At 40.6% G+C, this 16,415-nt stretch overlaps 1 protein-coding gene, 1 long non-coding RNA gene and 1 pseudogene across 3 annotated transcripts in view; all 3 read left to right on the forward strand.

Annotated features, from left to right (window-relative positions):
* Positions 1-16,415, forward strand: part of LOC117308644 (uncharacterized) — a 129,239-nt gene that overhangs the window by 23,307 nt on the left and 89,517 nt on the right. Inside the window, exons 4-5 of the mRNA XM_033842864.2 lie at positions 5,229-5,310; positions 7,273-7,363. Of these exons, the coding sequence (XP_033698755.2) occupies positions 5,229-5,264 (36 nt within the window). The 3' untranslated portion in view covers positions 5,265-5,310; positions 7,273-7,363. The remainder of the gene's footprint in view (positions 1-5,228; positions 5,311-7,272; positions 7,364-16,415) is intronic.
* LOC117308725 (uncharacterized) lies at positions 49-4,106 on the forward strand. Of its 2 annotated transcripts, none has more exons than XR_012327249.1 (4): positions 49-734; positions 1,811-1,919; positions 2,884-2,947; positions 3,977-4,106. It is a non-coding gene; the product is annotated as an uncharacterized lncRNA (long non-coding RNA). The 2 variants fall into 2 exon arrangements; XR_012327248.1 differs by having other exon boundaries at positions 56-734; positions 1,811-1,904.
* Positions 5,404-16,415, forward strand: part of LOC117308645 (ferritin light chain pseudogene) — a 119,887-nt pseudogene continuing 108,875 nt past the window's right edge.

The raw sequence follows: 16,415 nt of genomic DNA on the forward strand, positions 1-16,415 counted from the left end.
GCCTTCACTTTGAGGTAATGCTTTCAGGAAGAGCCTGGGTTGTCGGAAGCAAAACCCAGAAGCACTTCCTTTACCTCTGAGCTTAAACTAGAGAACCTGAGGAGGCAGCGCTGCAGGGAGGATGAGGCCAGAGGTCACCTGAGAACCACAGGGGCAACTCACAGTATTTTTACTGGAGCTCTGGGGGTTGAAGGCACATTTGCTGTTTGACATTTTAAAAATTATTTTGGCGCCTTCACTTGGAGCTTGGGAGCTTGCAGATGGGCCTGCCTGTCGAAAAAAGAGTGAAATCTTAAAGTCAAGAGAGAGGTAGAGGGCTGGGGTTCGCCGGCGACGCCGGGTTGTTCCGCGTTGCCAGGTTACCGAGCGCGTGCCCCGCGCCCGCTCTTCCGCCCGGGCCGCCCTCGGCGCCGCCTGAGCCGCGGTGCGGGCTGCGCGGGGCGCCGGTTCCGCGGAAGCCTGGGTCGGGCGCTGCGTGCGGGACTCTCGTCGCTCGTGGACGGGGCGCGAGCGCGCGGAGGACGTAGGGCGCCGACCTGGGCCTCCCCGGCGCTCCGGCTCCGCTCAGGGCGCCCGCTCAGGGGCCTCCGGCGCGAGGCCCCCTTCGTGGTCAAGATGGCGGCGCCCAGGCGGGCCGCGCCGAGGTGAGCTGGAGCCGGGCCCGGAGAGGGGCGAGTCGGCCACTCCCAGGACTTGGACCCCGGGCTGGTCTCCCGTCTCCCGGGGAGCGGTGGGTGAGTGGGCGCGGCCGCGCGTTGGTCCCTCTCGTTGGGTGGTCAGCTCTTCGTGCGTCCGCAGACTTCTGTCGTCTTATAGTCAGATCTGGGGTGGCCCAGGTTGGAGGCGAGGGTGCTTGATTGGGGAAACCTGAGGGGTTTAAGGACTCTATTGCGATCGTTTCAGACCCCAGCAAGAAGCTGAGCAAGTTTCCTCCTGACTCTCTTCCCGGCTAAGTTTTCTCCTTTCTCTGAAGGCGCCAGCTTTCCTGAATCACCTTGTTACCCGGGGGGATACAGTTGGTGGTTCTGACCGTGGAACGTAGGACCCGGCGCGGGGAAGCCTGAGCTGGTTCTAGTTACTTTGTTTGCAAAGCACTTGTCTTGTCTTTGGAATCTTTGTGTATGTAACCAACGTTGGGAAGAGCCAGCGTTTTCTCCTCCAAAACACTGCGAGGGGTAACTTTATACGTAAGAAACAAGTGGGCGTTCACATCCATCTCTTTTCCAACCACTGAGTTTTGGTTGTGTTTCCTTTCTTTAAGTTTGTCTCGTTCTGAAGTGATAACAAAAAAACACACAAAACAAAAAAAAGACCATAGCCAATTACACAAAGTATACTCTAGTCGCAGTCCTGCCATTAATTAGCTTAAGTCATTTAATTTTTCTAGGCCTCATTTTTCTCATGTGATGTTTTTTCTTTGAAAAAGTATAGTTTCTGGAAGTCTCTAATCTCTGTGTCATAGTTCAGCTTGGAGAAAACCTGTTCTTATCCAAACTCCATGACATTGTATTTCCAGCTCCAACTTTGGACTTTGAGTGAGTTGGGGGCAACTTTTTAAGGATATTTTCACACAGCTTTTTTAGTTAATATCAGTCTAGCTGACTTGTCATACTCAGACTTTCTCCCATATTCTTTTACCAGTGTGTTCCTTAGTCATATATGTAAAGACTGTTGTGGGAAAAATGACCTCCTGGGTCAGCTTACTGCATGGTCATCGACACAGGGCAGGGAGTAAGATTCTGTGGATTTTACAGAAGCAGATACAGGTTTCATTAACCATGTCCTCTCCCCTTTCATCTTACAAAAACAGCAGGCTTTTCTTGGAGAACTGCCAGATAATGCCATCCTGCCTCCTCACGGGCCCCGGGGATGAGTCGCCCAGGGACTGAACTCCAGTAAAGCAGGTGATTGGCTCATGGGTAGGCATCTGACCTCGGCTAAGTCTATCAGACTCCTCCCCAGGACTTTTGTCTCAGAGCAAAATGGAAGAATTGTCTTTTCTCTCTGGAATTTCTAAGCTGGGGAGATATGACTCTGGGACTCCCAGTGACCATCCAGCACAAGAAGAGACTTTCTGTAAAATAAAGTCTTGCAGAGGTAAGCAGGGCTGAGCGATGTAGAGAGAGCTGGAACCCTGCTGATACTCTGGAACTTCCAGATCCAACTGTATCTGAATATGGCTGCATCCCTGAATTTCTAGTACTTGTTTGTTGAGGTTGTTGTTGTTGTTTGGTTTTTGTTTTTAAATTTCCTTTGACTATTTTGAATTTGTTTTCAGCCATGTGCATTTGAAAGCATCATAGCTAAAAGAGCTAATTTCCTACATTAATGTCAGGTTTGCTTCCTTAAGTGAAAAATCATATCCGCTATTTTCTTTAAATAAAATCCTTCTAGCTCAGGTTTGAGATATTCAAAACTCTGCCTCCTACCCCCCTCTTTTCCAACATTTACTATATCACCTTGAAGAACTTGTGACCACATCTTTCCCATCTAGACGCAGTTGAGAGAGAGAGCAAAGACTTCTGATATAAACTGCAACCTATACGCCTCCTACCTGGAAGCTTTAGAACATACTTGATTCTTGTCATTAAAGCAAATCTTTTGTTGTTGTCTCCAGGGCACAGAAGCATTTTCATGGCATAATGGAGTACAAAGTACATTAAGCCTAACTCTATTTCTCATCCTCTTACTTTAAATAGGCAGAAAAGAACAATCTCAAACACATTTTCCCAACAAATAAAATACATATACGATTATGTTTAGAAGACGTTTATGCAACATATAGTTAGACTGATTAATTAATGGACCTTTCGCCAATTGGTACAGTAAATATATATGTTCAATGTGCTCAATTAAAAAGAAGACAATAACATATTTTTACAGGTTAATTATCTGAGAAGAGTATTGTGCCAGCACACTTGATACTACAGTATTTCATGTTTGACAGGTAATCTTCTTTCAATTATATTTACTGCTAAATGTTTCTTGGATCAAGCTATTAAATTATAAGGTCACAAGTAAAATGATATGAAATTACAATGATAAAGGGACACATATCCCACTTTATGAGAATAGAAGTTCTATTCAGTACTACTAGTAGTGACCACAGTACTAATTTGAGCCCTTACTATGAGCCACTGTGCCCATATACATTTAGTTCTTACAGTAGTTCTGCAAAGGGCATATAATAATCCACAGTGTAAAGCTGAAGAAAGTGATTCTCATAGCTGAAAGTCACATAGCTGGTGAGTGGCAAAGTCTAGATTCAAACTTAGAGTCGTCTGACAATGCCCAGGTTGTTGACCACTATGTACACTGCTCAATTGTTGCACCAATAAAGAAGTGCTTGAAATAATTATAGATTTGCCTACCCCGAAACTGCAGTGATTTAAAGACATCAAAGTTGCCAGTTGCTTAACCACATCTACTTACAGTAAGAAATTACATTTTACTTCATTTCTAAAACAAGATTAATTCTGCAGGCCCATCGAAACTTGAGCACACAAATCCTACCTCCAAATGAACGATGCTTGTTTTCCATTATTCAACAGATGGCCCTGTACAGAGGCAATAAATATATAGTAGAATTTTCATTCAAATAAATGAGAAGAGAGGTTTCTTCTTGTCCTGATTCAGTGCCCATCATTATGGATTATGATGGCTCTTCCCAAACTTTACTTCATTCACTCCACTCTTTCTACAAAACTCCAGTAATGGAATCCATCATTCAGATATATGTGCAAAGCGAAAGGACTGTATTAATACAGTTGCTGAAAGTCAAGTTGATAGAGCACAGGAAATACATCCTAATAAATGCAACATTAATGTTTGTGTGGGCCTTGGAGTGAGGGGTAGAAGAATTTTCAGTTTAATGGAATATTTTGCCTCTTGCTGTGAAAGTGTGGCTTAATAGTCTTGTAATTGGTCATTTACAGAATCCTCCATCTCTGGGTTTCATGCTTTCTTTACTCTGCAGCTGTTGATTCCTTCTCTTGTTCTGGATGGAAGATAGCAACGAAGCCACTTCAAAGGGCTCAGCCTGCCTTTTTGTGTTATTGTTTAGATGAAGATATTTCCATTTATTAAAGCACACTATTTAAACATTTTTATCATGTTTCAAACTTGACTGTGTCCTGAAGGTATGAGCACAGGCAGACATAATGGGGGATGTTTTCCAGGAGAGAACATACCCTTATCAAAGGAATTATGAGAATTTTCATGTATGGATTGAGAATCAAATTCTGGAGTTAGACCTGAATTTAAATTCATACTCGCAACTTATTACCAGTCTCATCTTGATCAAACGGTTACCACACTTCTCATCAATTTCCTTATCTTTGAAAGCGGAATAAGAGAAGTATGCCTGGTGGAGTTACACATCAAGCTCATCTGATAGAATATTCATAAGGATTTTGCACAAAATATACATGGAAATATTTTAGCACTGAGTTTAGCATGCGATTCGTCTTCAATACATTTAAGAGCTATTATTTTATTATTATTATGCTATCATTAAATATCACTATTACTTAAATGTCATTATTGCTAAAATTGCTGTAAAACTACCACAATAACCCATGATGAATTCCCCTCTTCTGTTTCCTTTGTTTAAATGGAAAATATATATATAAATCTAGACAGAGAACACTTTAGTGATCCTATTCAGTGGAGTGAGAATTTCCATGGCACTGATTAAAACAAATCCTGAATTGCATGGACTTAAGATAGCAGGGAGGGGCTTCCCTGGTGGCGCAGTGGTTGAGAGTTCGTGACCCGATCCGGGAAGATCCCACATGCTGCGGAGCGGCTGGGCCTGTGAGCCATGGCCGCTGAGCCTGTGCGTCCGGAGCCTGTGCTCCGCAACGGGAGAGGCTGCAACAGTAAGAAGCCCGCGTACCGCAAAGAAGGAGAAAAAAAAAAAAAAGATAGCAGAGAGGCTAAGAGATTTGAAGTTCGACATCCCCAAGTGTGAATTCTACTGTGACCCTCTTCTAGCTCTAGAACCTTGAGGAAGTTACTTAAACTTTCTGAGCTTTACTACTAGTTTCCTCATCTGTATCTTTTTCAGGACTATTTATCAAGCATCTTCCTGTTCTCTATGCTTGGACGTACCAATGAATAAATTAGACAAGAGCCTTTGCCTGCGTGCTCCTTCTTGCATGCTTTCTCCCTCCTTACACTCTCGTGTGGAAATGGATGTTATAAATAAATTCTATGCTTTGTCACAGGTTGATGGGCGCTACGGGATAAGGAAAAGGATGTGAAGCTCACTGAAGAGGCTTGGGTTGGGAGTGCTGGAGGAGTGTACAGGTAGGTTCTGATTTTAAATAGGGTAATCAGGGTGGATTTTATAAGTTGACATTTGAGCAAAGACTTGAAGTGAGGGAGTTGTCAGAATGTATGATGGGGAGACCACTCCCTGGGAGCAAGAATAACCAGTCCCAAAACTCTAAGGCAGAAATATGCCGGGCAGCTTGGAGGAATATCAAGGAGGCCACCCTGGCTGACTTAGTCAGTGGGGAGGAAGAGACAGCAGAAGGGCTGGAGGTCGGATATGTGATGGGATGGATTGGGTAAGTCCTGGGAGGCCATCACATGCATTGTGTCTTTTACTCTAAATGTAGGCAGCCAGGGGCAGGATTTTAGCCGAGGTGTGGCATGAACTGTCTCTTGTTTGAAAAGCATAACTCTATCTGTGGTCTTGAGGATGTGGGGAGAGAGTGGAGTCAGGGAGAATCTCGGGAGGTGACTACAGGATCCTCGAGGTCTATGTTGGTGGCCTGCACCAGGCTGCTAGCGGCTGGTAATTCTCAGAAGTGGCACATTGGGAAGGTTGTGACAGCATTTCGTGGTAGATTGAATGCAAGAATGGAAAGGAAGAGGGGGTCAAGGGTGAATTCGAGATTTAGGGCCTGGGGAACTGGAAAGGTGTGGTTACTGTCACCTAAGATGGAAAAAGTTTGGGGTAGAGCACGTTTGGGGGATTAAAGACCAGTTTTGGAGGTATAAGATTTGAGATGTTTTCGTGACATCCAAGTAGAGATGCTGAGTACACAGTTGGATACACAAGTCTGCAGTTCTGAAGAAAGGTCTAAACTAGAGATACACTTTAATACAATGGAGATATTAAGAATAATTACATGGAAGCGCTATTTTAAAGGTAAAATGAAGTAATGCAATTAGCACTCTGTCTTCTCAAAACATTTAATAACTGTTAGCTAAAATAATTACCTGAAATGAAAAAATACCTATAGTTTGTTTTGTTGTTTGCAGTAAAAGTGAATAAAATGTCACAATTATTTTAATAGTATTTGTGACACAGTAGTTTTAGTTAAGACACCATGACTACAAACATTTACACTAAACCTTTCAGTCTCCTGCTTTTCACTCTGGTAGGGTACTTGGAACCATATTTTGTAAGGTTTAAGTTAGTTGTCATAGGGTACCTCTTTAATTAGAAGTAATTCTGAACTGCCTAGTTCCATGCAGTTTTATATACATATATGTATAATTATTATTTTATGATTTATCAAACTCTGTTGAAAATTTGCATCACTGATATACATTAGAATTTAAGCATTTACCCAGGTACTCAAGGAAAAAAATGTACTTGTCTTGTAATTTCCATAGGGGTACTTACTTTCACATCTTCCCTTCACTTTGCAATTGCAAACATGGCAGGGGAAATGTTATCTTACTGGTCTTTGAGTTCCCCTTAGCTATCTGCAACTCCTTAAACAGCCTTTGTGGCTTAACCAAAATTCTCTTCCATCTTCATTCCGCTAACAGATATTGGTCTAAGCATGTACTTATACTAAAAAATGCATGACCACATTGTCTCTACACATCTATAATTTTATGTTAACACTATCATTATGTAAGCTGTACTTTAATTGTAATTATAACAGATTTTATGTCAACACACATCCATTTCTAGTGTTCATCTGGTGTTCAAGGGGAGAGCAGCATGTCGTAAATTTTATCAAAATATAACATCTGAAGAATAGAACAGAGGGTAATTGTGTAATTCTGTATTCACTCTAATTAAGTTCAGTGGAGTTGGCATAATAGAATTAAGATGAAAAAAAAAAGACATCGAGGTACCATGACTCCCTCTCCTAACACACCCTTTTCGTATCCGAGAGCAGAGACTCAGCACCTTTCTGTACAGAAATGGAGACAGGAAGAGGCCAGAGGATGAATGACAGGCACGAATGAGGTGGAACTTTGAAGAGCAACATGGAAATGAAATACTTCTTTTGTATTTGGTAGGTGGGGAAAATGTACCAGCGTGTATGCCTACTGGGACCACGTTTTCCAGAACAGTTAAGCCCAGTGTCAACTGTGCTGTCCCACCTTCCTCGTAAGTAGGAACATACTGTTACTTGAATCTTTGCTTCCTGTTTCTTGATAGCTGGTTGAGAAGATTATCACAGGAAGTGCATCTTGTTAGCAAATACACTGTTTTGAAATGATTGACACTCACTGAAGAGTGGCAACTCCAAGCTTGCTCTCTCTTGATCTTGGACTATTTAAGTCTGGAGTGCAGGAGTGGGTTATGGGGAAAGACCATTGGAATTCTTATGTCTTCAGCATAATGGTTATAGCATAATGGTTAGGAGTGTAGGTGCTGGTTCAAATCTCTGCTTTCCACTTGCTAACCATATGAGCTTGGGCAATTTACCTGATTACCTGAACCTCAATACTCTTGCCTATAAAATGATGTTAATAATATTTCATCCCCATAGACTTGTTTTCAATGTTAACATGAAGTCACTTACACCAAGCACTTAATACAATGCCTAGAGCATAGTGAAGTCTATTATTACTATTACTAGTACTACTACTACTATTATTATTATTACTGTCACGATGCCATGTGCTATTTTTCCTATGCCTTATTCCATTATCTTTTGCCCTGTCCCCCCATTTCTGTCTTGTTTCTGTACAAGGGTAGGTTTGTCACAGAGCATTTTCTTTCCCTAGTGTCTGACTCTTAGTCATCAAGGTGACTGGTCCACGACCCGACATTCATTGCTGCTCGTTGAAGCAACCCATTTTGAGAAGGGGAGTTGGATATTGATGCCAAGTTGCGTCAAGGAGAGAGAATTTTCTCTCTTCTGCACTCAGAGAGCTAAGTGAAATATTCAGGCCTCAGAAGGAGAATCAGGCAAAGGGCAACATGCTTAATTTCATACCTTAGTGATTAAGAACAAGTCAGACAGGCTGGATTTGAACTCATTTCTGTCATGTACTGACAATGGGATCTTAGGTGCTTTTGTAACCCGTCTGAGGCTCAGTCAACATCTGAAAGAGACGAATAACATTATCAGGACCTAGCGTATAGCCTCCTTGTAATAAGTGAGTAAATCCTTTTAAAACGTTCAGCACGTTGTTTGGCATATAAACACGTAATAAAATTTAGCTTCTTTGACTACTCCCGCTGCTAATATTATTAAGTAGCTGAGCAGATCCGAGGCCCATTTTTTTCTTAGATTGCACATAATCATTTGGACAACCAGCTCACATTGATCAACCGTTGCTTATATATAAGCCCCCATGAACCCAAAGGTGCTTTAACTCTCTCCCAGTCAGAGCCTGTTCTGGGGGCAGAAGCAACACCGGCACTACCCCTGTCATCTTTGCCTTTATTGTCACTACACTCGCCTGCCGTACTGAGCACTTTCTGTGTGCCAGGCACCAAATTTAGCCCTGCGTATGCACTGTATCATATAGTTCTCACACTCAGGTGGGAGACATTATCATCGTCCCCAATTTTCAGATAAAGACGCCGAGGTGTTGGAAACGTAAGAAACTTGACCCACAGCAAGAGATGGAGCCGGAGTATTCAAACCCTTCTCTCTGACCACAAGAACCCTTAAATATTAGCATACTACTACATCCGGGTAAGAAAATCTGCTTCCAGCCACTCTGGTGAGAGTAGAAATGATTCTCAGTCCCCACATTCCTCTATTGCCCATGCCACCCTAGCCTCAGGACTAGGGGGGAAAGGAAGTAATCTCTTCAAAGAGCAGCCAAAGGGAACCTACTCCCTTCTGCCTTTTCGTAATCAACTAACCAATATTTTATTTCCTTCTTAAGAGTCCCCACGTGTTCCTTTTGGTACTTAGCTTGGCCTTTTAGAATTCTGACATTCTGTACATGACTCATCCACTGTATTTCATGTTAATTTATTGAGGTCAAGTATAGGGTCTTACTCATCCTGAAGTCCAGTTATCCCCTGTCACATCTAACTCTGTTCTTTTCTTCTCGTAGGACATCTGCAGATATTTATTTGAATTTTGTTGAATTGTTCTCATCAATAGTACATTAAAAGTTATACAGAAAGTGCTTTCTTACAAGGAAAACCATCGAAATAGATTTCTAGCTCTTTACTTTTTATAGCACTATTGTAGAGATTATAGATCTCCAGGTAATATTTTTTAGATTGAGTTCTTCATATCATCTTATTTTTACATATAATGATAAATCTGAATTTTCTCTATCAAAGCTCTGAGACTTCACTGGCTTGTAACTTAGCTTGTTGATTATGTGTGGTTGACTTTTCCATTTACAATGATATTTGATCCTGGTAAGGATGGGGCTGGGTGGGAAGGTACATCTTAGCGCCATCAATTGGTTTTGTAGAGAACTAACATAAAGATCTAAAGTCTCATCATATTTCTGCAGAACTCATGAATCATTTTATTATAATTCCATTCATCCGGGGAGTATAAAACCATTTTCAAATTGTTATTCCTAATTTGTTCATCTTCTCTTCCTTAGTCTTAGTGAGAAGAGAGCAGGCTGAATGGAAGAAAGTCATTATGACCACTGGGGCCACTAGGGTAGGCATCAGTCCCAGAGTTTTGTTTTCATCTCTCCGCTATTAATATTGGCTAATGTCTTGAGTGCTTACTTGGGGCAAATTACTTAGCCGACCATGGCAAATGGATTGTGTCATTTCATCCCCTGATAGTCATACAATTAATGTATGTATTATTATGATATCCCATAATGCATATATGGAACAGAGCCTCAGAAGTAGTTATTTGCTCACCAAAATATGGTAGATGTGGAATTTGGACTCAGTTCTGATAGACTCGTAAATCACTCCTAGTGCTTTTTACCACGAAATTAAAGTTGTATACCTCTGGAGAGTAGATAGTTTCTAAAATTTCCTCAGCTCTAACGTTTTATAATTAAATTTTTGTCTGATGGCAAGCTTAACGGTTAAGATGGGTAGGAAGGAATGCCAGCCTGTTGAATGGAATTTCCCTGAAATGAGCCGGTTCACTCATTCATTCACTCAGCATGTATTGAATGTTTGCTCTGTGCAAAGGCATTTTAGGCATCACAGTGGAGTGAGCGCCCCTTCCATAGACTCTCCTGCAGCACTCAGAGAAGTCTTGGACTGGTTTGCCTGTTATGGAATGGGGCTTGGTGATAGAAGCCTGGTTTGTCCTCCACTGATAAAACTAAGACATACTCATATGAGTTTAGAGGCATCTTGAAGCCGTGGGATAGTAACACACATGAATCTTACCATTTTTGCCTGGGATTAATGATATAAAGGCTTTGGATTTGGGTATGGAAAATGGGTGCAATTATGGGTGTGTTGGTTCTACATATATATGGACATCACGTGTCATCAGCCTGCAGCTACCTGCCATTCCTCACTACTCCTTCTTTTCACAAACCAAACAAGTACCTTCTTATCTCTCCTGTGGATAAGCTCTTGACAGTGGCACTAGGGCCTCCCTCAATAAGTACATCATTGGCTAAACCAGTGGTTTCTCAGATATGCTCATTGAACAACCCTTAAGGTGGATTGACATTCCACTGCCTAGAATAGAATATGGTGTTCTTTAGAAATCGGGGGGAAAAAATAGGCCACCAGATGTACTTCCTTTAATTTAAATTGTTCATATATATGAACAATTGTTATATATGTGTATGTATACTTGTCCGTATATATGAATGGTTTAAAGTTGAAGAGATAGATATATACACACAGACATGTATATATGTATATTTAAATTTTGGCTTCTGTTAGCAAGTAGTAAATTAAATTATTAGCAGATCCATACTGCAGGGAAATAACCAATCAGATTTCATTCAATAGCTTGCTTTTTTGTAGATTTATGGTTGTGATTTTACATCTGCAGGTATGTTTGCTGAAGAAAATATTTCTGCCACTTTACACAAAATTAAATTCATTTAATACCAATGCGGCATGTCTCAAATGTCTTAATACAGTTTTAATCTTGAATCGCATCAGAAGTATGAAATTAGAAACATACCCCAAAATCATTTGAAGATATAATTACTTTCATTTCCCTTAGACTTTTGAGACTTTTGAAAAACAAGTATTTAGTTGTACTTATCTGTTTCTGTCTCTCTAAGGATAGCAAACACTGAAACACAATTCTTTTTAAAAGTCAGGATTAAAAATATATTGTCCAAGATGATCAAAACTAAGGAAGTGGCAAAGAAATTCAAAAATTTAAACTTTCAAAGGGTGCTTTTTTTGTGAATGTGTAGTACTTGTTCTTCTGAAGGAATTAATCTTTTTAAAAATTTAATTAACTTATTTTTTATTGAAGTATACTTGGTTTACAGCGTTGTGTTAATTACTGCTGTACAGCAAAGTGACTCTGTTATACATATGTATATACATTCTTTTTCATACTCTTTTCCATTATGGTTTATCACAGGATATTGAATATAGTTCCCTGTGCTATATAGTAGGACCTTGTTGTTTCGCCAATCTATATATACCAGTTTGCATCTGCTAATCCCAAACTCCCAGTTCATCCCTCTCCCACCTGCTTCCCCCTTGGCAGCCACCAGTCTATTCTCTATGTCTCTGATTCTGTTTCTGTTTCATAGATAGGTTCATTTGTGCCATATTTTAGATTCCACATATAAGTGGTATCATGGTATTTGTCTTTCTCTTTCTGACTTACTTTGCTTAGTATGATAATCTCTAGTTGCATCCGTGTTGCTGCTGCAAATGGCATTATTTCATTCTTTTTTTTATGGCTGAGTAGTATTTCATTGTATCTATGTACCACATCGTCTTTATCCATTCATCTGTTGATGGACATTTAGGTTGTTTCCATGTCTTGGCTATTGTTAATATTGCTGCTGTGAAGATCAGGGTGAATGTGTCTTTTTGAATTATAGTTTGGTCTGGATATACGCCCAGGAGTGGGATTGCTGGATCATATGGTAGGTCTATTTTTAGTTTTCTGAGGAACCTCCATACTGTTTTCCACAGTGGCTGCACCAACTTACATTCCCACCAACAGTGTTGTAGGAGGGTTCCCTTTTCTCCACACCTTCTCCAGCATATGTTATTTGTAGCCTTTTTAATGGTGGCCATTCTGACTGGTGTGAGGTGGTACCTCATGGTAGTTTTGATTTGCATTTCTTTAATAATTGGCAGTGTTGAGCATCTTTTCATGTGCCTATTGGCCATCTGTATTTCTTCTTTGGAGAAATGTCTCTTTAAGTCTTCTGCCTATTTTTTTGATTGGGTTGTTTGCTTTTATTGTCATCAAGTTGTATGAGCTGTTTGTATATTTTGGAAATTAAGCCCTTGCTGGTCGCATCATTTGCAAATATTTTCTCCCATTCTGTAGGTTGTCTTTTCATTTTGTTTATGGTTTCCTTTGCTGTGCAAAAGCTTGTAAGTTTGATTCAGTCCCCTTTGTTTATTTTCATTTTTATTTCTATTGTCTTGGGAGACTGACCTAAGAAAACATTGGTATGATTTATGTCAGAGAATATTTTGCCTGTGTTCTCTTCTAGAAGTTTTATGGTGTCATGTCTTATGTTTAAGTCTTTAAGACATTTTGAGTTTATTTTCGTGTATGGTGAAAGGATGTGTTCTAACTTCACTGGTTTATATAAGGCTGTCCAACTTTACCAACACCACTTGCGGAAGAGCCTGTCTCTTTCCCATTATATATTCTTGCCTCCTTTGTCAAAGATTAATTGTCAAAGATTAACTGAGGTGTGTGTGTTTATTTCTGGGCTCTGTATTCTGTTCCATTGATCCATATGTCTGTTTTTGTGCCAATACCACGCTGTTTTGATTACTGTGACTTTGGAGTACTGTCTGAGTCTGGGGTGGCTATGCCTCCAACGTTGTTCTTTTTCTTCAGGATTGCTTTGGCGATTCTGGGTCTTTTATGGTTCTGTATGAATTTTAGGATTATTTGTTCTAATTGCGTGAAAAATGTCATGGGTAATTTGATAGGGATCGCATTAAATCTGTAGATTGCTTTGGGTAGTATGAGCATTTTAACAATGTTAATTCCTCCAACCCAAGAACATGAGATGTCTTTCCATTTCTTTGAATCATCTTCACTTTCCTTTATTAATGTCTTACAGTTCTCCGCGTATAAGTCTTTTGCCTTCTTGGTGAGGTTTATTCCTAAGTATTTCATTTTTGGGGTTGTAATTTTAAAAGGCATTGTTTTTTACATTCCCTTTCCGATATTTCATTGTTGGTATAAAGAAATGCAACCAATTTCTGTATGTTAATCTTGTATTCTGCTACCTTGCTGAATTCGTTTATCAGTTGTAGTAGTTTTCATGTAGAGTCTTTAGGGTTTTCTCTATATAGTATCATATCATCTGCATCTAATGACAATTTTACCTCTTCCTGAAGGAATTAATCTTGAAGTTCTACTAAGACTTTTGGGATACCTGTTTTAATGAGCCACTACTTCCTGCCTGAGATTGCACTATGCACCAGAGATTCTAGAATTAGCATAATAAAACTAATAATGCAAACAACAGCAACAAATCTTCACAAACCTCCCTTGCAAGGAAGTAAAGTCCACTGGAAAAACAGACAAGTGAAACACACATTCAAAATGGCAGTGATTCTCAAACATTTAGGTGCTGAAAAATCATGACAAGCATGATACCCAGGGCAATTACTAGACCCCTTCTCCAGCTGGTCAGGTGTAAGGTCCTGTAACTGTATTTTTGGTGAATGCCTCCAGGAGAGTGTGAGACAGATGTTCTCAGTTGTCGTCAACCTTTAGTGTGCATCAGATTTGCCTGAGAATATTGTTAAAACACAGATTGCTGGGCTCCAGTGCCAGAGTTCTAACCAGTTCCCAGGTGTGGCTGATATTGCTGGCCCAGGGACCACATTTTGAGAACCACCTTTCAAAACTCTGCAGTATGCGGTTGTGTGTTGTGAATGCAGTATGCGGTTGTGTGTGTTGTGAATGAGACGGGCCCAGAGAACCAAAGGAGGGCAAAGGGACTCTGCCCTAAATTAGCCAAAGGTAACCATAGCAGCTAGAATTGATTGACCCAAGAAAAAATTATAAGAACTTTACCTGCATTTGCTCATTTAATCCTTTCAGTAAGGTACATAGGTGCTACTTAGTGTTCCTCTTTTACAGGGGTGTCCAGAGAAGGTAACTACTTTGCCCACGTCCTAAACTGGTAAGTAACAGATTAAGAATTCAAGTCTAGGAAATCTGATTCCAGAGCCCACACCTCTACCCTTTCTGCATGTAGAGAGGAGTAAAGGGTTGTCAGTGAAGCCTTCCTGGGGGCCCTGGCCTCTGAGTGTAGATAGAGGGATGAGTGGACATAAAGATCATTATTTGTGTGTGGTGGGGGTAGGGGAGGAAGTATGAGGGCTTTCAGGAGAGCCTGCCCTCCCCATACATCTGCTATAAGCAAGTCTGATGATCAGGAGTCTGGAACATGAGTATGACTATGGGATACTGAGAAGGGTTCTAGAACCCTGAGGTTAGAGTTCTGGATCAGTTAGTAGGTAACAGAAAGTGAATGAGTGATTTACCTTACTTTCCACGGGTAGCAGGAAGTTTGGAGATAGTCCCTCTAGCGTTAGTCCAGCTGCTGAAGGGCATCACCAGGGGACTGGGTTGCTTCGCTCTTCCAGCTTCCACATCTCTAGCACGTCCACATAGCTTCAAAGTGACCCCAGAATCTCCAGTAGTGTTCCAACAATTTGGGCAGGAAGAAAGAAAAGGAAAAAAAAAAAGAAATTAAGTAAGAAAAAAAAGGCAGTGTCTAACTCAGAGAGCAAATTTTTTACCACAGATGGTGAGCAGACTTGCACTTAGATCTCATCAGCTCGGATTTTAAACTGGCCACCTTAGCCTTAAGGATAATGGGGTCTCCTAAACCAGGGCTCTGGTAGTAAGGAATAAGGAGAGAGTGGTACTGATTAGCAGTGCCTGCTGTCCCAAACAAATATTATCCCCAAACTATTTTTTTTTATCCTATATTTTACTTTAAAGAATGGAGGGGAAACATTATGTATCTGTAAATAGCCTTTTAGAAAGGGTACAATTATATAGTTATACAACCCCCTGGAGGGCTCCTTTCTTCTAAAATCTCTTTAAAAACTGTTCAAGGTTAAGGACATTTTTATCTTAATTTAGTCACTTGCAGTCGATTATCTTGGAATGACATCCTCTCTCTGCAGCTGTTCTGTCAGGCTTTAGAAAATTCTAGAAGTGGACAGAGAAGTGTTATGGTACATGTATTTGCAATATGCACGTCTTTGAAATGAAATCCATTTAGGGACCAAAAGGCATTTCATGTCTTTGCTATACATTTTCACATATTTGCCTTTCCAGAATTCCTTTGAGCAAATCTGTTAGATGTAACCCATCCGTTACTCCCATCTGAATTCTTTATTACTAAACATTCTTCAGTATGCTCTCACTCCCCTCTGTCAAAGGCGTTTCTCTGGGTCCTCACCCTTCTCATCTCATATGTGAATGCGTATCTTAAACTGAAGCAACAGTCTGCTATGACTTCTCCATAACTTGAAGAACCCGTCTTTGTGGGAAAAAAAGTAGACTTACTAACTTAAAAGGTAAAATGCGCGCAATGTTTCTGAGAATTAAAAACTAAGATAAAAACATAAGCAAGGGAAAAAACTTACAGTGGATCCTTTTCAAAGACTTTATTTTACAGAGAAGGCAACTGAGGTTTAAAGAAAAAATGCGTTAGTTAAACACTAAATAATAAACCTTAAACCTCAGTGGAGCAACACATGGACAGTTCATTTCTCACTCACTCAGGAGTGTAGTATGGACTTTGGTGGTCTGAGCGTCAGTTTTCTGCTCAGTTATTCAGGGACCCACCACCTTCATCAAGTGGCTCTACGTTTGTCCTAAAAAGGAAAGGAGAGAGGAAGCTGCAAGCTACAATTATCAACTCGTTATCCTTCAGACATAAACTCTTCAGGTCACCTCTGGTCACATTCTTTGGGATAGAACCATACCCAGATGCAAGCGGAGATGGAGAATGTTGTTCCTATCTTGATCCTAGTGATGCCTCTACAGGCTGGAGGAGCTAATTAAAGTGTAGTCAACAGCTCGTTGTTTCTGCCACAATGAGTG

The sequence above is a fragment of the Tursiops truncatus genome, chromosome 17 (genome assembly GCF_011762595.2).
Source record: "Tursiops truncatus isolate mTurTru1 chromosome 17, mTurTru1.mat.Y, whole genome shotgun sequence".
In the NCBI taxonomy this organism is placed as follows: domain Eukaryota; kingdom Metazoa; phylum Chordata; class Mammalia; order Artiodactyla; family Delphinidae; genus Tursiops; species Tursiops truncatus.